We start from the raw sequence: 20,191 nt of genomic DNA, 5'->3' as shown, positions 1-20,191 counted from the left end.
TTGCCTCTGTGATAAATGCATTTTTTCACTGGGGGCAAAGATCCAGGGAAAAGTAGCTTCTAGGCTCTAGCCCTTGCTGGTCTGGTGGCTAGGATTCCTGATTCTCATCCAGGCCACTCATGTTCAATTCCTGGGCGGGGAATTAAGATCTCACTTCACACCACACTCACTGCTGTCTCGCCAAGATCAGCTGGACCCTAAAGAAGGCTGAGCGCTGAAAAATTGATGCTTTTGAATTGTGATGCTGCAGAAGACTGTTGAGACTCCCTTGGACAGCAAGAAGACCAAACCAGTCAGTCCTAAAGGAAATCAACCCTAAATATTTATTGTAAGGACTGGTGCTGAAGCTGAAGCTCCAATACTTTGGCCACCTGAAGAGCTGACTCATTGGAAAAGACCCTGATGCTGGGAATGATTGAAGGCAAAAGGAGAAGGGGGCAGCAGAGGATAAGATGGCTAGATAGCATTACCAACTCACTGGACATGAATTTGAGCAAACTTATGGATTGCTGCAGTCCATGGGGTTGCAAAGAGTTGGACACGACTTACCAACTGAACAGAACATCCTGGCTTCACCCTTATCTCTTTGAAACAATTCCTCAGAGCTGTCTGAGAGGTTGTGTACTGGTCTACAGCTCTCAGGAATGTCCCAAATAAAACATAATTCTCAACTTTTAGGTTGTGCTTTTTTTCAGCAACCACAAGTCCTCAGTAAATTGGCTGTGCTCCACCTCAGCAAATGGAGTTCAGTTCCCTAAGCTGTCCTCCAGAAGCCTTGTCTGACACCACCCCCTCCAAGTCTCCAACCTCACAGTATTCAGTATCTTCCCCACCTCCACCCCTCCACTTACCAGTCCCCCTATTCCTGAAAGGTATGTGTGTGGGGTCTGGTTTCTCACCAGTCAGAAGCCAATAAACAGGCCAGGTTGGTGAAAAGGAAAGTTTCTTTATTTCAGATGCCGGCAACTGGGGCGGGGAGGGGAGAGGACATTCATCCAAAGGCTGACTCCCCCCAGCCCCCACCATAAGCAGGAGGTGAGAGCTTTTATAGACAGAGTGAGGAGGGACCCTACACTTTTGCCGACAAAGGTCCACCTAGTCAAAGTTATGACTTTTCCAGTGGTCATGTATGGATGTGAGAGTTGGACCATAATGAAAGCTAAGCACTGAAGAATTGATGCTTTTGAACTGTGGTGTTGGAGAAGACTCTTGAGAGTCCCTTGGACTGCAAGGAGATCCAACCAGTCCATTCTAAAAGGAGATCAGTCCTGAATATTCATTGGAAGGACTGATGCTGAAGCTGAAGCTCCATTACTTTAGCCACCTGATGCAAAGAACTGACTCATTGAAAAAGACCCTGATGCTGGGAAAGACCGAAGGTAGGAGAAGGGGACGACAGAGATGAGACGGACATGAGTTTGAGCAAGCTCCAGGAGTTGGTGATGGACAGGGAAGCCTGGCCTGCTGCAGTTCATGGGGTCACAAAGAGTCGTACATGACTGAGTGACTGAACTGACTGACTGAGGAGCAGGGGCCTACATGCAGAAACAGCAAGGTCATCTATGACAGTCATCTTCAAATTGGTCATCAGTGGTCTGACCAGTGTCATCTTGATTGTTTTAGGTACAATTAATCTTCAGTTCCAGGGTCCATTTGTTACCATTTCTTTGTGGTCAATTCTTGGAATTGTGGGAGCTCATGTCCTGGGTTCAGTCTGGTCATCATGTAGTTAACTTCTCTACCTGGTGTTTTAGTATCTATAAGACAGCTCACAGACTATGGCTCCAAATATTATCTATAGCCCTGTAGAAGAAATGAAAGGTCCTTGATGAGTATGCTTAATGAGTACATTATCTGGTCTCTTTTGACTGTTTTCCTTTGTTGCAGCATTTCTCACTTCTGTGATTAATTTTAGACTACAGTTTTCCACAGGTCAAAGGCAGGCAGAAGATGTGTGGGGGGCGGGGAAGGACCATAAGAGTCCTGCTCCCTTTCATCCTCACTTAAGCCTTCCTGCGGTATTGGTCATCCAGTCTTGAAGATGAGGAACTGCTCAGGAGTTAGTACATGTTTGAATGGAAGAGAAGGGAAGTAACTTTTATGAAGCCACAGAGTCCAAGAGAGTGACAAAGCCAGATTGGGAATCTGCATCCACCCCAACTTGAAAAGAATTCGCTCTTTCATGCGTCCTACCCTTATCCCACTGATTTTTAATTCCCAGCGTCAAAGGCCACAGAGCTAACATTTTAAGGAGTGCTAGCTACTCCAGTGTTCTTGCCTGGAGAATCCCAGGGACGGGGGAGCCTGGTGGGCTGCCGTCTATGGGGTCGCACAGAGTCGGACACGACTGAAGCGACTTAGCAGCAGCAGCAGCAGCAGCTTCCATCAGAGGAAGGTGGCTAGCACAGCCGGAAGGGACATGAGCCCCTCCCCCAAAGCCTTCAGGTCCGCAAGGACAAGGGAAATCCAGTCTCGACTCCTTCCCAAGGGAGTATTTAGGTCGAACTGGCCTTTCCCCACGTCCCTAGCCCACCCTTGACTAATATACAGGTTTCGGGTAGCCTAGGCAGATTCCTGCCCCCGGCCACACTCGGGATCCCAGCAGATCCCTGCCCGAGTAGGCCCCGCGCCGTGCGCCCCTCCCTCCGCCCCTACTCCCCGCCGGGCCCCGGCCGTGGGCCCCTCCTTCCCCGCCCGGAGCTCGCCCCGCCTCCCTCGCTCCTCGGCGCGTCTCCTGGTCCCGGCCCCCGCCGGCTCCACCCTCGGGGCCGGCGCTCTCCCTCTTGCACGTCTCAGCCCGCCCGCGCGCTGGATGTTCGCTTTCGCAGCCTTCGGCCAGCGGAACCTGTTCGCAGTTACCGGCAGCGGGGCGAAGGGCCTGGCCGGAAGGTTAGCCATGGATGCGGCGGCACGGAGGCGGCACCCGGGAGCGGCGGGCGGCCCCGGCGCGCAGCCGGGCGCCTCCTTCCTGCAGGCCAGGTGGGCGCGCGCCAGCGGGCGGAGCGGAACCGCGGCCCCGCCACGTGATCGGGCGGGCGGGCGGGCGGGGAGTCCGGGCCGCGGACCCCGAGTGGGTCTTCCCCGCGCTACGCCTGCAGCTGTTCCCTCGCCCACTCGCCTAGCCACGCCTCCGCGGCTTCCTAGGGGAGCCCCGGGACCCAGGGAGTCTCAGCCACGGCGATCAGCGGCCCCCATGGCCCGGCTGGCTCCGGGACGATGGCTCATCTGGGATCCAAGAAACTCGGAATGGGGGCGGTGGCGGCGAGCCCAGAGGACGCTGCTACTCACTAGGGCCCCCAAAGCGCCTGCAAGTCCCGGGCACCAACCCAAGTTCTCGGAGTCCTTCTAACCAGGACTAGAATTTGGATTCTGGTGTTAACGGGAGGCTCACTCCTTGCTCCGAGGAACCCAGAATGTTGGGAATGCTAATGGAAGAGAGAGCGAAGTGTGGAAACTCCCCTCCAGAGAAAGAACGAGGAAGGGCTTTACCGACACGGTTGCTGTTCCCTTCTCTCAGCAAGGGGAAGTTACTGGTTTATGTATTGATAGTTGAGGCCAGGCGCTTGGGGCGGAGGAAAAGGTACAGAAGCCACCTTTTAATCTTCCACTTCACTATGTTCATCCCGTTTTACAGGCCACAGACATTTATTGCATAGAGCAGGCATTCATTAAGCATCTCTGGTGTGCCCCAGCGCTGTGCGAGGGGTGGGTAAAGTGAAGCCCGGAGGGCCACACAGTCCAGTAGGACCTAGGAGGAACAGACGCCTGGAATTGAGAGATCGACTTGGAGGGCTTCCTGGAGGAAGTGGCGCTTAAGCTGCATGTCAGAGTACGCAGTAGGTGACAGGGGAATGATGGCTATTTCAGCTCCGGGAACGCTTGGGAAAGGCAAGCAGTGCAGTTGTGCTGGCACTTGCTGTGTGTACAGTGGCAAGAGGAATGTAGACTGTAAAGGGCCTTTAATGGCAGCAGAACTGGGACCAGAGTGAGAGCATAGGGTGCAAAATTCAAGGAGAAGCCCACTCTGGGGACACTAGTGCTCAAAAATCCTCTATGGCCCACCTGTGCCTCCTTAAGTGTTGAGTCCTACGTGTCTCACTGACGCTGGTTCCTGTCCTAAATGGCAGGTTAAGGGTGCAGCTTTTGTTCTGTAGGGCACAGGGGAGCCATGGAAGACTTTCGAGCACGAGTGTGCTCGGAGTCAGTGTTAGGAAGTTTGTGGTATGACTTGGGATAAGGGAGGAAATCTGAGACTCGGCTGGGAGTAGCTCTTCCTCCTGCTGCTGAAGCACATCTGTGTTCTGGATCCCCTACAAGCTGGGAGTCTTCGCCTTGAACTGTGGCAGTCCAGTTAGAACCGTCTGTGAACATCGGATATGGTCGACACTTTACTTGCGCAGCGTTTCCACATGCAGTGTCTCCGTCAGGCTTTTCATATTTTGTTATGTGGAAACCGAGACCTAGAGAGGTTACGTCATTTGCTGGCAAGAACCAGGGCTTAAACCTAGGGCTTCTGGTTTCTGTTCTTATTGCTCCACTGGCAGCTCAGGGGTGATGTCCCTCTCTACTCCTGCATGGGCTCCCCACCAACCAGGATGCTCCTGGGGGTTGCATACGGGGCTGGCTCTCTTCCAGGCTGTCTCTGCCCACCTCCCCCCTTATTGCCCCCCTGTTCTCAGTCTCATTGCTGCACAACAGTAGGCAGAATCACCCTGTCCATCTCCTAGGATGCTTGGATTTCCTCTGCTCCATCCGTGCTTTGCTTACACACCTCTAGTGACAAAGTGCTCACTCCCTATTCCAGTTTTCATGTGCTCTGGTAACAATTTCTTGTATTATAAGCAAAGTAGTACGTGCCCATGATTAAATAAAATTGCACAGACAGGCTTAGAGTAAAAAGCAGTGGTTCTTTTTCCACCTCTCCCTAGTACCAGAGACAACCATCTTAGCTTCTTTTAGCTGTTTCTATCAGAATTAAATTCATATTTCTACATAATAGTAACAAATACTACATACATACCACTTTCTGTGGACTAGGCCCTACTCTTAAGTTTTTGCATTGAAAAAGGTTTTTGCATAATTTAATTCGACAACTTTTTTTTCCCAACCACAACTCTTGAAGTAGGATATACTATTATCCCCCATTGTACAGATGAGAACACTGAGGCCCAGGAGGTAACTTGCTCATGATTTGGTTAGTGATAGAGCTGGGATATGAACCCAGGCAGGCTCCAGAGTCCACATGCAAAAGCTACGCTCAACTGCTATTTCTTGGTTTATCAATTTTTAGCCTCTGAAGCTAATGTTGACCTACTAATTATCCTGTTATGATTTGGTTTACTCATACCTCTTCCATCTTCACAAGATAGTTCTTTTTATAACCATTTTTAGTTTTGCTCTTTGTTACCTCTGTAGCCTTAGGAAATATGTAATACCATTATTTCTGTTTTGGTCAACTATAAAGCAATATCTTTTTAAATAAAGTTTATTTATTCATTGAAGCATAGTTAATTTAAAATAAGGGCAGTATCTCTTGATTCCTTCTTGAAAGGATGCTGTTAGTCTCCTGCCCTCCTGCTTTAGCCCTTTTAGCTTTCTTTACTCTTTCCCTAGCTCCTGTCGTCTATAGTTTTACTTCCAAGTTGTCAAGGTTGATAGAATTTACCTGCTGTTTTTTAAGCATAATTTCCTTCCATGTTTTGTTTGTGAATTGATTCTAAACTTTGAAAATCAGTATACAATGTTTTTATTTGTTAAGCCATGTAAATATTGTTCCCTACAGAGTCCAGTAAGTTTAAAAATTACATTTGCTTTCTTATACTGCTTTTGTTTTTCCTGGAGTTTCAAATTGCCTTTCCTTTTTGCCTCTTTTTTTTTTTTTTTTTGCTTTTGTTTTCTCATTTTTTGTTTAAAATTCTCACCATGTCAGGTATTTCACCATTGTGCATATAGAACCCAAATCAGTCCCTCTATAGTCCCCATTCATAGGTCCCTGCTTGACTCCACGGTGGCTGGGACACCTTCCTTTTCTGCCAGGCAGTCCTGCAGATACTAGTGACTGCTTTGAATATTTCATTTGTATGTTATGCGCTGTATGGTATGTGCTTTCCAACTGTCGTGGTATCCGTTTTCCCAGATGGTAGGCTTGTAAAGCTGTGGAGGAGAGAAAAGGCCCTCCGTGTCTTGGGTTACCTGCCCCCGTGCTTCCATCATTCTCAGCAGGAGTTTCTGATGACTGGGGCCTAGAGCTGGCAGTCTGGGGGCTCCGTGTCTGAGGAGTCAGGTACTTGGGTTAGCATGAGGATGCTCATCCCCAGGACAGGGCTCAGGGAGAGGATGCCTTCCCTCTCCGTGATCTGCCTCCTGTGCTCAGAGTCCCAGCAGAACAAAACCGGTGCTCACGAGTCTTGATTCCCAAGTTGGGTGTGAGCCTTGCACCTGCCCTTTTTCTTTCTGCTCAGCCAGGCTGGACTCCTGGCAGGGATCCCTGTTGACTGAGGTGCCTCCTGAGGTGATGGAGGAAAGAGTCATTGAGTCCTGAGTACGTGCTTGGTATCCACAGCTTCCAGAGACTCACACTAAGTGCTTCCCAGGCTTGCAAAACACCTTTTATTTTCTCTACCGAACATCCTGCTCTGAAGGTTTCCAGAACAGACACTGAGGACCTTTTTTTTAATGTTTATCTCTTTATTTATTTGGCTGCACCAGGTCTTCATTGAGGCACACTGATCTTCATCATGGCCTGTGGGCTCTTTAGTTGTGGCATATGGGATCTCGTTCTCTGACCAGGGATCGAACCTGGGCCCCTGGCATTGGGAGCGCAGAGGCTTAGCCACTGGAGCACCAGGGAAGTCCCAACAGTGAAGACTATTTCCTTCTTCCTCTTCTAAGCTCTTCAGGCCTGGAGGTTGTCCCTGCCTGCTTTTCGAGGCCTTGCCTTGATGGTCATGATGGGGAAGGGCATAGTGGGACTTCTGTACCAGGCACTCATTTCGTACTCATCCAGACTGTCATCACGGTTAGTCGTCTCTGAGTTTCTGCCCAGTCTGAAGGCCCAGCAGCCCCTCCTTCTCTTCCTTCCACTAGAAAGCCAGGCATCGCAGCTCCCTGCAGCGCCTGTCTCAATCCCACCTCCAGGCCTCTGATGCTGCGCTCTTTCTGCTTTTCTGCCAACAGGAATCCACCCATCCATGTTTCCAGGCTCCATTCCTTCCTGCAGGCTTTGCATGCTGCTCCAGGCCACACCGGTCCTTCTGTATCTTGATCTCCTGATATATTCTATAGCTGATAGTAATCAGCAGCAGAATAGCAAACAACTTAGAGCACAGGTCTTGAATCCATATAGACCCTGGTTTGAATTCTGTGCACGTCAGGACTCCTGGGTTGCGGAGTGACAGAAAGCCAATGTGAACTGCAACACCCTTAGCAAAAGGGAATGTCTTGGCTCTTGTGGCCAAACTGTTGCCTTGGGGATACCTGGAACTGGGAATGTGAACCTTCTCGGGGCTTTTTCTCCTCTTTTCGCCTGCTCTTCTCTGCAGGGCCGCTTCATTTCTTATCTGACTGTCCCTCGAGGCTGGTACCTTGGCCACAGGCAGCCCCGGGCCCTCGGGCTCTCATCTTTAGCACCACAGCACAGAAAGGAGGGTTCTGTTTTCAACTGTAGTTAGAAAAGTCCCACTGGGCTGACCTGGGTTTTTGGCCTTCCCTCTGTCTCAGGGAACATCATCTATAACCAGAAGGAGAGGGGAATGGGAAATAATCTGACAGAAAGAATAGTTGATGTAGCTTCTTATTAGGGCAGGTATCGGACACGACTGAGTGACTGAACTGAACTGAACCGAACCTTGGTTAAGCCTCAGTTTCCTCGTTTGTAAAATGGGAGGGTAACAGTCTCCTGGTATTGCTGTGGGGCTTCGGTGAGATGGTGCTGAGGATGCTCCTGGCATGGCACACAGTAAGTGGGCACTGAGCAGAGGGGGTGGACAGGAAGACTTGGCTGACCTGGAAAACCCACTCCACCCATCCATTCCGCCACCAGAGGATAATGAGATCCCCGACAGCTTGCCTTCCTGGCTCTGAGTTGCTCTAGCAACCCAGTGCGGACCGTTCTTGGAATTGGCTGAAAAGGATCCCAGAAAATTACCGAAGCAGTGGCAGAGCTGACAGAGGGAAACCTTCATGGCGCCTCTAAGCTAATGTTTGATTAGCCTCTGAAATGGACGGGCAGGTGCCTGCTAAGTCACTTCAGTCATGTCTGACTCTCTGCAACCTCATGGACTGTGTAGTCCACCAGGCTCCTCTGTCCATGGGATTCTCCAGAATACTGGAGTGGGCTGCCATTTCCTTCTCCAGGGGATCTTCCTGACCCAGGGATTGAACCAGGTCTCCTGAGTGTCCTGCATTTGCAGGGGTTCCTTTACCACTAGTGCTGCCTGGGAAGCCCTTGGTAGTACTATAATAACTGGTAACTGGGATTGTTTTATATCAGCCAGTAGTCACTGAGCATAAATCAGGTACTGAGCTGAAAACTCTGGAGAATACAGGCACTTGTCACACAGCTTCTGGTCTGGGCACTAACGGGGCAATATAACTCACACCTGAGTCATCTTAGGAGGAGGGGACTGCTTGTCAGTGGAGGGTGCGAGTAGTGGCAGGGATCTGTAAAGAGGATTTGTACTCTGATGGGGAGATTGGTCAGTTGCAGGAACCTTAAAATCACCCTTCTTCTTGAGGGTTTCAGTAAGAGCAAAACTCAGCTCTGTGATGTCATGGCCTGGGTGGGTGTTAGAGGTGAAGTACTCTCTGTAGTGGGTTTTGGGGAAAGCTTCATCAGGGAGGCCTTCTTGGAGAAGGTGGCATGTTTCCTGCCCTTGAACTTCAGCTCACCTGTGAAGAGCAGGTGGCTGACTGCTTTGCAGAAGGGATGGGCATCCAAAGATGGTGCTCTGCTTCTTGCCACGTCCCCCACATCACCTTATTCCTGCTGGCTTCCTCCTTATTCCTGCTGGGTTCCTCCTTAGGTTTTACTGTGCATTGGTGACAGGAAGGACACCAGCAGCCCCATTCCTACTTCCTCGTGGTTCAGAAACCAAGGGAAAGGGAGGCCCCCTGTTCATCTCAGTCTACCAGCTGTAGATCACATCTCACTAAGGGGCTCCCATTGGTCCATCTCAGGTCACACGCCCATCCTGTGAACAAATCACTGTGAATACAATGTTTAGTCACTAAGTGGCAACTCTTTTATCACCCCATGGCCTGTGGTCTACCAGTCTCCTCTGTGGGATTTCCCAGGCAAGAACACTGGAGGGGGTTGCCATGTCCTTCTGCATGGGATCTTCCTCACCCAGGGATCAAATTCACATCTCGTCTCCTGTATTGGCAGGCAGATTCTTTACCACCGAGCCACCAGGGAGACCTGTGACTCTAAGACTAGAGGTTAACAACAGAAGCTCTGAAATGTAATCATTTGAGGCAGCCCACTCCCGTATTCTTGCCTGGAGAATCCCCACGGACAGAGCAGCCTGGCGGGCTACAGTCCATGGGGTCACACAGAGTCAGACACAACTGAGTGACTAAGCACAGCACAACAGCACTTAACGTCTTGGGCTCAGTTTTTCCACTTGTAAAATGAGGTTAATAGTGTAACCTCAGAGGGTTTCTGTGAGCATTAAGAGAGTTAAATGAGATGGTACATGTAAACAGCCGGAGGAGTGCCTGGAATGTAGAAAGTGTTCAGTAAAGCCTGCTGCTAAGTCATTTCAGTCGTGTCTGACCCTGTGCGACCCCATAGATGGCAGCCCACCAGGCCTCGCTGTCCCTGGGATTCTCCAGGCAAGAACACTGGAGTGGGTTGCCATTTCCTCCTCCAGTGCATGAAAGTGAAAAGTGAAAGGGAAGTTGCTCAGTTGTGTCCGACTCTTAGTGACCCCATGGACTGCAGCCTACCAGGCTCCTCCGTCCATGGGATTTTCCAGGCAAGAGTACGAGCCATCATCATCCATCACCGTGTTTCATGCCTTTCAGCCACATTTGCAACCTCTGTCCCATCCGATCTCCCCGTCAGTCTATAGGTGAGAGAGCCCAACGTGATTGTATCTGTTGAGTATTTTCCTTCTTGAATCCTAGAGAAGCAACTGTCAGGGCAGACGGAGTCCATCTCTGGATCCCTTCCCCCAGGCCCCAGAACTTCGAGCAAAACCTTTTCCTAGAACTTAATCATGTGTGTTTCCTCCTGCCCACAAATTCCTGTGGCTTGTCCTGGTGGGGAGTCTTCCCATGGAGTAGAGAAGGGCTGACTGCTTTCGTTTACTTCTTTCCCAGGCACAGCTCCGTCAAGGCTGACGAGGCTGCTGGCACGGCCCCCTTCCACCTTGACCTCTGGTTCTACTTCACGCTGCAGAACTGGGTTCTGGACTTTGGCCGCCCCATAGCCATGGTGAGCGTGAAGCTGTGGATGGAACCCCCGACTGGCAGTGTGGAGACAGTGTGATCTGAATGATCAGAGTGACCTCAGACAAGTCCTTGCCCCGACTGGTACACTGTGAGAATGCGGTCCCTTAGTTCTATGGCTGTAACCAGTGTGCCCGCTGCCAGGGAGTGGGGGATCTGAACAGTCATACTGTGCCCCCCACCACTTGCCCCAATATCTCACATTCAGGTTTAACCAAAGCACCAATTCAGACAGTGGAGTATGGGAAAGGATCCCACCAGCCTTCCCCACGGCCTTGGGATAGAATTGTGTTCTCTGGAGGTGAAGAGTATGGGCTGACTGTGCATGTCATATATGACTTGAGCTGCCTGGGCAGTGAACAGGAATCATGGGTACTATAGAGCATCCTGGAATGTTTAAGGAGAAAACAGATGCCTGGGTGGCATGCATATGAACTGCCTGCCAGTCAGTAACGGCCCTAATGATCTTATATACATGGGATCCAAGACTTCAAGGGGATGAAGGAAAGCTTCTGGCAGTGGTTTCAGGGAGGAGGTATGGTGGATGTTGAGTCTCCTTTCTGCAGGCTTTTGGTAAGGTTTACATGTTGTTTTTTAAATGTAGGTGAAAGAAAAGGGACTGACCCAGGAGTCAGGGCTCCCAGTCAGGGTTGTAGGTGATTTGGGGCAAGTCAGTGTCGTTGGGCTTTGGTTCTCTCATCTGTAAGAAGACTGGTTGGACCAGGTGACCTGAGCCCCCTTGCAGCACGAAGGTTCCACTTTCCAGGGGACAAAGGGGCTGCCCATCAAACTGGTGTTCCAGGGAGAGGGGAGATGAGGCCAGGGTGGCTCGTGGCTCTCCTCACTCACTAGGACTCAGCCTCATCTGGCCTAATAGGGCTCCCCGGTGGGGCAAATCACCTCCCGCCATCCTGCTCAGAGTCGCTGTGGCTACTGTAACCCTAAGTGGGCTCAGTAGGAGCATACATCTGAAAAGGTCCAGTGTATACATGAGCTTTGCAGATGTATACATGGTAGTCTCAAATTTTTAATAACTACAAAATAAAACCTTTTACAAGTTATAAAAGTAGTATGTCATGGTTATATAACAAGTGAGTTCATACCCAGTAATATAAAGAAGTATGAGACTCTCCCTTTGCGGTCCCACTTCTGACTGTTTGGGGCAGAGCCTTTTACTCCTTTCTCTGCTCATGCAACACATGTGTGCATCTTTTTTTTTTTCCCCTTTAACCAAAATGAGATTTTACTTTATACCTTAGTCTGCAATTTGCTTGTTTTACTTTAGACTGTTTTATGGATGTCTCTCCATGTCAGCACATATGAGGTGTCATTTCTGTTTGTGGTTGCTTAACCTTCTGTGATACAGATGTGCTGTAGTGTATTCAAGTAGTCCTGTTTGGTTGAATAGTTGGCCTATTTCTGATTCTTTGCTATCACCGAGTGTTTCAGCCAGCTGTATATCTTGCTGTAGATAAAGCTATAGAGATGCCCACACAGCAAGAAAGAGATTGAGATTCCTGTCTCCTGGGAGATTTATTTCTGCAGGTTGGTTTTATCCAGCACAACATTTTTTAATTACAAGAGATAAGCATTTCAATTTTTGATTGAAATTTATGACCGTTACAGGTGTTCTCCATCAGTAGATTCTAGAAGTACAGTTTGGCAGGGCAGGGATTGGAAGTGTTGTGATCTTGTACAGGTGTTGTCACACTAACCCTGACAAGGCTGGGACTCACTGGGGTAGACCAGTAGGAAGAACAAGGGAATTCCAGACAGAGGAATGGCCCTGGCCTGTCTCAGAGAAGATAGGAAAGGAAGAACTGAAGCTGCTTTTAGAACTCACTTATTTTCTCCTTTGTTTCAGAAGGTATAGTTCCGACCTGATTTGGAAGTGGTCCATCTGCTCAGTGGACAGAGCATTTTTCACACCTGGGTGGGTGGTCAGGATTTCTTGTCATCATTCTAATGAGCCAGATCACTAGGGTCCACGTAGACCATCTGGGCCACATTTCGTGTTACAGATGGAGAGACTGAGGCAGGAAGAAGGGAAGAACTTGCCCTGGGGTTACGCAGAAAGTTTTTGGCATGCTTGAGTCCCAAAGGATCTTCTAACTCCCAGGCTGGTGGGTACCTGGGACCTTTATTTGGTATCCACAGGAGAGTGACACAGGATCAGACTCTGGGTTCGCACCTGCTTTGTGACTGGAGACACGTCTACCTTCTCTGGGACTCAGTTTGTCTGGAAACACCTTCACCCCAGTGCTGCCAGGAGGACTCCAGGAGATCACAGACAGAGCGCAGCGTGTGCAGAGGCAGTTCTGAGACCGTGTGGGTCAGGCCTTGTAAACTGCATTCTCCACTTGCTCCCCAGCTGGTGTTCCCTCTCGAGTGGTTTCCGCTCAACAAGCCCAGCGTGGGGGACTACTTCCACATGGCCTACAACATCATCACGCCCTTCCTCCTGCTCCAGGTACTATCCCAGGCTCCCTCCTCTCCCTCCCTGCCCTTGTTCCTTTCTCTGCCCTGCCGCCCAGCCCTGGGAGTGGCCTGAATCAGGCTGTCCCCTGCCTGACTCCGGGGCCCGAAGGCTATGACAGAGGGCCCCAGGGGAGGCAGGGCTGCCTCTGCCTGGGAGGGACGGAGCAGGCTTCCCCAGGGAGGGGCGTGTGATTTGGGCCTCCACCTGGTGTGCCTGGGGGTGAACTGGGAGAGACCTTCAGGCGGGAGTATCTGAAGACAAGGCTGGGCTTGAGGAGCCATGTTTGGGGAGACTGAGGTGGAAGGAGTGGCTGGGTTGCTCAGGGAGAGGTCAGGGACCAGTTGGGCAGGCAGGTGGGGGCTGGAGGCAGGAAGGGCAGCAATGGAGGGTGAACTCTCTCCTCCGGACCAAGAGCCCTGACTTTGAGACACCACTGGGAACACAGAGATGTCTCCTAGAGAGCCCTCTGCTCTGCTGGCTTTGCATTTTGCCAAGTAAAGTCTCTTAAAACTACTGCCATTTCCTATCCCCGTCCTTTTGTTTTTAGAGAGACATTTCCGAACTTCCCTGGTGGCTCAGACGGTAAAGTGTCTGCCTACAATGCGGGAGACCTGGGTTTAATCCCTGGGTTGGGAAGATCTCCTGGAGAAGGAAATGGCAACCCACTCCAGTATTCTTGCTTGGAAAATCCCATGGATGGAAGAGCCTGGTAGGCTACAGTCCATGGGGTTGTAAAGAGTCAGACACGGCTGAGTGACTTCGTTTTCTTTCTTTCAAAGTAGGGAAGGTGTAATCTCTGACTTTGAAGGGGTCTTTAATTAAATAACTTAGTTTCAGAAACACCTGCCCCACATGTTTGTTTGCGTGGCTCAGTTGCTCAGAAATGGGAGCAGCCCAGCCTCAACAGTCCAGCCCAGTCTCCCGGAAGCAGAACTAGGGGTGGTGGGAGGTCAGGGCCTGGCTTGCCTCTGTGGAAGGCCTGGCTGTCATCTCCAGCACTGTATATGGGTGTGTTTGACCTTGGGCAATGAGCTGGCCCCGGGGAGTGTGTTTCCTCTTGGGCCGAAGGGGATGCTCTTCCTCAGCACCTACTGGGTTCACAGGGATCATGTGAGATGATGGAGGCTGGACTGACTCCCCTAAAGGGAACCCAGTGTGAGAGGGGCTTTCCGGCTGGTGGCATCCATCCCACTCTGGGTATGAGGGGGGCAAGCAGAGGGTGTCTCCTGTGGTGATGGCGTCGGGGTCATGCTGTGGGGCCTCCCTCTGACCTCAGCTCATCGAGCGGTGCCCCCGCACCTTGCCACGCTCCCTGATCTACGTTAGCATCATCACCTTCATCATGGGGGCCAGCATCCACCTGGTGGGCGACTCAGTGAACCACCGCCTGATCTTCAGTGGCTACCAGAACCATCTGTCGGTCCGTGAGAACCCCATCATCAAGAATCTCAAACCAGAGACGCTGGTGAGCCCCCACCGCCACTGTACGGTCTGTCCTAGAGGCCAAAGACATTGCCGACCTGTCACAGGTGCCCCAGATAAAGCAGGTCGCCTCCCTACCCACCCCCCAACCCAAGCTAGGATGCCCCCACCCAGATCCCCTCCTCCCCATAGGGAGGGACTGGGGGCAGTTGAGGGAGGCATGGGCAGTCGGGGAGGGTAGCCTGGGGGCTGCGTGGGCCCGACACCCTTCCTGAAGCCCCACCCTCTCTGCCCCCCGCCTGGCCTCTGCTGCCCCCCAGATCGACTCCTTTGAGCTGCTCTACTACTACGATGAGTACCTGGGCCACTCCATGTGGTGAGTGATGGGGCTCTGGCCGTGGTGACGCTGAACAAGGGGCCACAGGGTCTCGACGTGTCCAGCCCAGCCGCTGGAATGGGGTGCTCTTCCCCAGCAGGGGGCGCTGTCGCTCCTCTGGCTCCCGCCTCGCCGCCTTCCGTGCCCACCGGCCCGCAGTGTCCGTGGCGGCCACTAGAGGGCAGCGAGCGCCTGTCCTCCCTGGGCCGAGGCTGCAGCGCTGGTAAACAACTCCCCCCACCCTGGGGATGAGGATGGGGACCCAGAGGCAGGGAGGGAGCCGAGGAGGACCGGCTGAACCAGGCTGGGGGCGAGGTGGGAGTAGGGGTGCTCTTAGTGCCGCCTCCTCCTCGGAACTCCCCTGGGAGCTCCTTCCTCCCACCCCTTCACCCTACAGTGGAGGAAACCTCAAGTGTGGGCTCAGCCACAGGAGGTGCGGCCCGAGCTGGGGGCAGTCGTCTGTTCCAGACCCCACTTTATCCCAGGATGAGCTGGGGCCGGTGGGAGGGGCTTTGCCCATGGGCTGACAGCTAGTGCCAGAGCCAACCCTGGACGTGGGTGGCCCCACTCGTGTCACACGGGCCCTACATTGTATTTCCGGGTTCTCTTTTGGGGTCTAGAAAGTCAGGGTGTCCTTGCACAGACAGGCCTCTTGCCAGTTCTCCCTGGCCTGTGCCAGGAGACCCTTACCATGGAAGGCTGGGGAAGGGAGGAGGAAAGATGAACAGGGGCCTGGAGAAATGAAAGAGCAGGACTCCGAGGGTGTGGGGGCCACGTGAGGGGAAGGTGGGGAAGGAGATGAGGGGGTGGGAACAGAAAGGGGGTGTTGTGTGAGCTGGCACAGGCGTGTGGGGAGCAGCGTGTGTGTGTGGAGAGGAGAGAGAGTGGTACTTGGGTGAGCTGTGCGTGGAAGGGGGTGAGGCTGGGGGCTGAGTGTGAGTGAAGGAGCTTCACAGAGCTCCTGGGAGGCCCCCAGCAGGTACTGTTCCACCCCCCACCCCTTTTTTTCCCCCAGACTGGGACCTCGGGCCTCTCCCTCCTCAACCCTGCTAGGTGTACCCTTTCCCAGGGCAGTGAGGGGCTGGGGGCTGCTGGTCTTGGGGTGAGTGCGTGGGGCAGAAAGAGTGAGAGAGACATGCGCACACATGGGGAGTGAGTGAGGTGGCTGGGACAGTGTGGGAGGAGGCCGCCCCCACCCCCGCCCATGGCTCGGATCTGCATGTGCTCAGGGAGCAGGCCTCATCTTCTTTCCTAGACCCCCTGCCCAGGAGAGGCTGGGAGTGCCCTCACCCAAACAGGTGAGACCGCACAGGTGGCGCAGGCAGCCAGTCCTAGGACGGTGGGGCGGGCGGGCCGGGTGGCTGAGCAGCTGAGCACCGGCTTCCCTGTTGCAGGTACATCCCCTTCTTCCTCATCCTCTTCATGTACTTCAGCGGCTGCTTTACTCCCACCAAAGCTGAGAGCTCAATGCCAGGGGCAGCCCTGCTCCTGGTGGTGCCCAGTGGCCTGTACTACTGGTGAGTGGACGGCAGACCTGGGGTGGCAGGGAGGGGGCCCCTTAGTGATCCAGTCAGTGAAAATGTGCTTCCGACCACAGAGCTGCTGTGTGAGCCCTGTGAGGCTCCCTGTTGGGGTCCCTGCTCCCTCCTCTTCAGTGAGGACTGGGACAGTGCCTTTAAGGTGGGCCTGAGCATGGCTTCTCTACACTCAGAGTGTAACCTCAGGGCCTGTAGAATCCATGTCGAGGCATAATTTCTGTGTGTGCTTAGTCGCTCAGTCGTTCCAACTCTTTGTGAGCCATGGACTGCAGCCCACCAGGCTCCTCTTTCCATAGGATTCTCCCAGGCAGGAATACTGGGGTGGGTTGCCATTTCCTTCTCCAGGGGATTTTCCCAACCCAGGGATCGAACCAGCATCTCCTGTGTCTTCTGCGTTGCAGGCGGATTCTTTACCTGCTGAGCCATCGGGGAAGCCCTGGGGAGGGCTGTAGAGCAGAAGCCTGTAGAGCCTGGTAGGGTGGGAGGAGTGGGGGGGCTGAATTTCCCCCTCTGTGAAATGAGGATGATACCAGGCTGTCTCCCTTTTGGGACATGGTGAGAACCCAGAGAGAAGCATCATGGAGATGACAAGGATACTTACAGGGGAATTCCATGGCCTCAGGGCTTCCCACCTGGTTTCCTCTTCCCATTCCAGAGGACCAGGCCTCAGCCAGGCTCTTCCCTCTCCTCTGTCACTTCTGCTCTGGAGACAGGCTCCCCGGGGATTGTGGGTGTCTGAGAAAGGGTGGGTGTCCTAGCCCTTCTCTGGGGGGAAGCCTCCCCCACCTCCAGGGGCTGCCCCTGGCGAGCAGTGGGGGTCCATGAGGGTGAAACCATATGCCCACCCAGGACAGGATTAGAAGGAATGGGTGACGACCACAGCTGGAGGGAAAAGGGTGAGAAGTGAGAAGCTCGGCCCGTTCTTACCCATGGTGTGTCAGTTCAGTGACAGCTACAGGGGGCCATTCATTGAACAATGTGCCTTTCCAAGTACACAGTTCTCATCAGTAACCTCGAGAGCTAGGGCCATTTATGCCCCCTTTATGAGTAAGAAAAAGGCTCCAAGATGTCATGTAAATTCCCCAAGGTGACCCAGCCACTCAGTTGCAGAGCTATGCAGTTGCTTGAGTGGGATGGGTCAGCACAGAGGCAGGGGAGTGGATGAGATAACCTCTGAGAAGCCCTCCAGCAAGCGTTACTGCCTTCCTGGCCATGTGCTAGGTACTGCCATGAGAGCTGGAGGGAACGCTGGGGAATGAGACTGTGTCCCAGCCTTCAAGGAGACAGTCATGACAACCCCATAAACTGAAACTGCGTCCGCAAACTCAGATGCCTTTAGGAACTAAGCTGGGGATAGAAATTCATCAAGTGGGCATCAAGTGAGGCAGTAGGGAGTGGTGGGGGCTGTGGCAAGCTGCGGGACCATGCTGTCTCTGAGCAGCTGCTTTCTCCTCGTCAGTTATAGTCATGTGGGAATACAAACCTAAAGTTAGCAGGGAAATCAGAACTCCACGTGGGCAGGTAACCTGTTATTTAAATATTGGCAACAAACTCGACCTTTTGAAAAATAGTAATTCTAGAAGCCAAATCTGAATGCTGTGTACTGGCCGTGGCTCACAGTGGAGCCCCTCACTCGACACGCTGTTCTGACCGGCTGGGAGGGCAGCCTGGTGCTTGGGTAGAGGGCACGCTGGGCAGGAGGGGCTGTCGTGGTGCCCCCCACCCCTCACTGCCCGCCTGCCTCCTCAGGTACCTGGTCACCGAGGGCCAGATCTTCATCCTCTTCATCTTCACCTCCTTTGCCATGCTGGCCCTCGTCCTGCACCAGAAGCGGAAGCGCCTCTTCCTCGACAGCAACGGCCTCTTCCTCTTCTACTCCTTCGCCCTCACCCTCCTGCTCGTGGCGCTCTGGGTCGCCTGGCTGTGGAATGACCCCGTCCTCAGGAAGAAGTACCCGGGCGTCATCTATGTCCCCGAGCCCTGGGCCTTCTACACCCTCCACGTCAGCAGCCAACACTGAGTCTTGGGCACAGGCCCCTGGTGCTCTGTGGGTGGGAGATGGATGGTTGAGAGTGAGTGTTGGGAGTGTGTGTGTGTGTGCACCCACAGGAGATGGACGGCCGAAGGTGAGTGTGCAGAGCGTGTGCATGTGCGTGCACCCACTGGAGATGGACGGCCGAAGGTGTCTGAGTGTGTGGAGTGTGTGCGTGTGTGCACCCACTGGGGATGGATGGCCGAAGGTGAGTGTGTGGAGCGTGTGCGTGTGTGCACCCACTGGGGATGGACGGCCGAAGGTGTCTGAGTGTGCGGAGTGTGTGTGTGTGCACCCACATGTGTGTAGCCCACAGCTAAGAGCGTGGGTGAGAGTATGCCTGGTGCCTGTGGATAGGGGTGTGTGGGTGTGTGTGTGTGTGTGTGTGTGCACGTGCGCACGCCCGGAGAGCATCACTGTGAGACTGAATTGTTTTGGTTAAGTTTCCATTCAGTTTAGCTCTTTTTCATGATGGGATATAGTCTGAGGCAGTGTGTCCGGACCAGGAGCTGGGCCCGGCCTCCCATGCACGCTGGAGTCGGGCCTTCTCACTCACTGCTCAGGGCTGTCTCTTCCTCCTGGGTGTCTCCTGGTAGTCGTAGGGGAGAGGCCTGGGTGGGGCAGAGGTCAGGAGGGAGCTTAGCCTATCACCTACCACCTGGCTCACTCCTCAGACCACCTGACCCTGAGGCCAGGTCGCAGGGGTTCCGTGAACTTGCTTTGTGCTCATTTGCAGTGCACCCCCTTCCCTGGGCCGCATTTGCAGCAGACGGGCTGACGGGTCCCAGGTTGGCTGAGGGCTGGTTGCCATCTCCTCTCGGGCAGCCTTGGGAGGGGTGAATGGTTCCTCCTTGTCCCTGCCTTCTTCAACCCTGGGAGGGGTACTTGCACCCCAGATCCTCACCCCACTGCAGGCTGCTGGGGTGGGGAGCCAGAGCCGGCCCTCCCCCAACTGCCGGCCTGATCTTAGGGTCTGGCAGTGGTCCTTCCCAGCCACCTTCTCTCCCGGGAACTCGGTCTCTGTCCCGCCTTCGGGATCGTGGCACCCACTTCGTTCACCTGACCAAGGTTTCCGAGCAGCCGCTGAAGGCAGAGTTCTCAGGTACTTGCACTCACTAGAGGCAGACATCGTGGGGCTGTCAGTGTGTCTCAGCCTGAATCCACGCCTGCCGCGAGTGGCCCTGCTCCCAGGAAAGGGGCCCTTATTCTGGCAAGATGCCCCCCACCCCAGCACCGGGGCCAGGCACGCAGCCTCGCTTCCCAGCATTGTTGGCCTGCACTCGTGCGAGGGGCTCAGGGGGGCCTGCCTCGCCTTCCCTGCCCTCCCCTCCTCTCCTGTGCTCTCAGGGACTCTGCCTCAAATCCTCCTTTCATGTAGGGGTCCCCCCAGCCCCATTGAGTCCCTGTCTGCTGGCAGCATCGGGGGTGAGCAGTGTGAATAAAGGCAGTGTGGAGCCAAGCCCCACTGGCTGCTGCTGCTTCCTTGGGGTGTGAATTTGGGAGGCAGGAGGAGGAGGGTCCTTGGAGCAGGGAAGGGAGTGGCCGGTCTGGGGCCTGGCAGGAGCCCTGGGCTGACCCCAAGGGCCTCCTCGGCCCTGTCTGGCTGAAAGCAGGTGCTGCCATTGCCCCCTGGCTGTCTGTGCCACTCCGGATCCTGAGTTTGGGGGTCACCAGCAAGAAGGGCTTCCTCTAGGTCCCAGCTCTCTTTGGAGGAGGCTGGGGGTCGCCGGGTTGGGGCCAGCAGAGGGCGTCTGCAGATGGAGCCCCCAAGCTGTGTTGCTAGCGCCTTCTAGAAACTGAAGCAGAGAGGGTGTCCTTTGGGGGGAGGTGGGGGGCAGGTTTGTGGGGGGCTGGCACTTAGCCTTGGGCAAGTCACATGACCCCTGGAGGCC

General features: G+C 53.7%; 1 protein-coding gene and 1 long non-coding RNA gene across 2 annotated transcripts; one reads left to right on the top strand and one right to left on the bottom strand.

Annotated features, from left to right (window-relative positions):
- Positions 1 to 930: 930 nt before the first annotated feature.
- Positions 931 to 2,947, bottom strand: LOC133255686 (uncharacterized). Its single transcript, XR_009739012.1, has 2 exons — positions 2,860 to 2,947; positions 931 to 1,803 (listed from the first exon to the last, which is right to left on the bottom strand). It is a non-coding gene; the product is annotated as an uncharacterized LOC133255686 (long non-coding RNA).
- CLN6 (CLN6 transmembrane ER protein) lies at positions 2,734 to 19,758 on the top strand. The gene is made up of 7 exons (XM_061430178.1): positions 2,734 to 2,979; positions 10,324 to 10,438; positions 12,824 to 12,922; positions 14,208 to 14,396; positions 14,674 to 14,729; positions 16,124 to 16,246; positions 18,017 to 19,758. Exons 1-7 carry the CDS (start codon positions 2,813 to 2,815, stop codon positions 18,285 to 18,287), a joined length of 1,020 nt encoding a protein of 339 aa, XP_061286162.1. The 5' UTR covers positions 2,734 to 2,812; the 3' UTR covers positions 18,288 to 19,758.
- The last annotated feature ends 433 nt before the right edge of the window (positions 19,759 to 20,191 follow it).

This window comes from Bos javanicus, chromosome 10 (genome assembly GCF_032452875.1).
Source record: "Bos javanicus breed banteng chromosome 10, ARS-OSU_banteng_1.0, whole genome shotgun sequence".
NCBI classification, from domain to species: domain Eukaryota; kingdom Metazoa; phylum Chordata; class Mammalia; order Artiodactyla; family Bovidae; genus Bos; species Bos javanicus.
This window is presented reverse-complemented; position numbering and strand designations above follow the sequence as displayed.

Excerpts from the sequence above, each read along its gene's own strand:
- CLN6 (XM_061430178.1), top strand. The coding sequence starts at position 2,813 with ATGTTCGCTTTCGCAGCCTTCGGCCAGCGGAACCTGTTCGCAGTTACC. Across the intron at positions 10,439-12,823 it reads TTGGCCGCCCCATAGCCATG|CTGGTGTTCCCTCTCGAGTG; the intron begins GTGAGCGTGAAG and ends CTTGCTCCCCAG. Across the intron at positions 14,397-14,673 it reads ATCTCAAACCAGAGACGCTG|ATCGACTCCTTTGAGCTGCT; the intron begins GTGAGCCCCCAC and ends GCTGCCCCCCAG.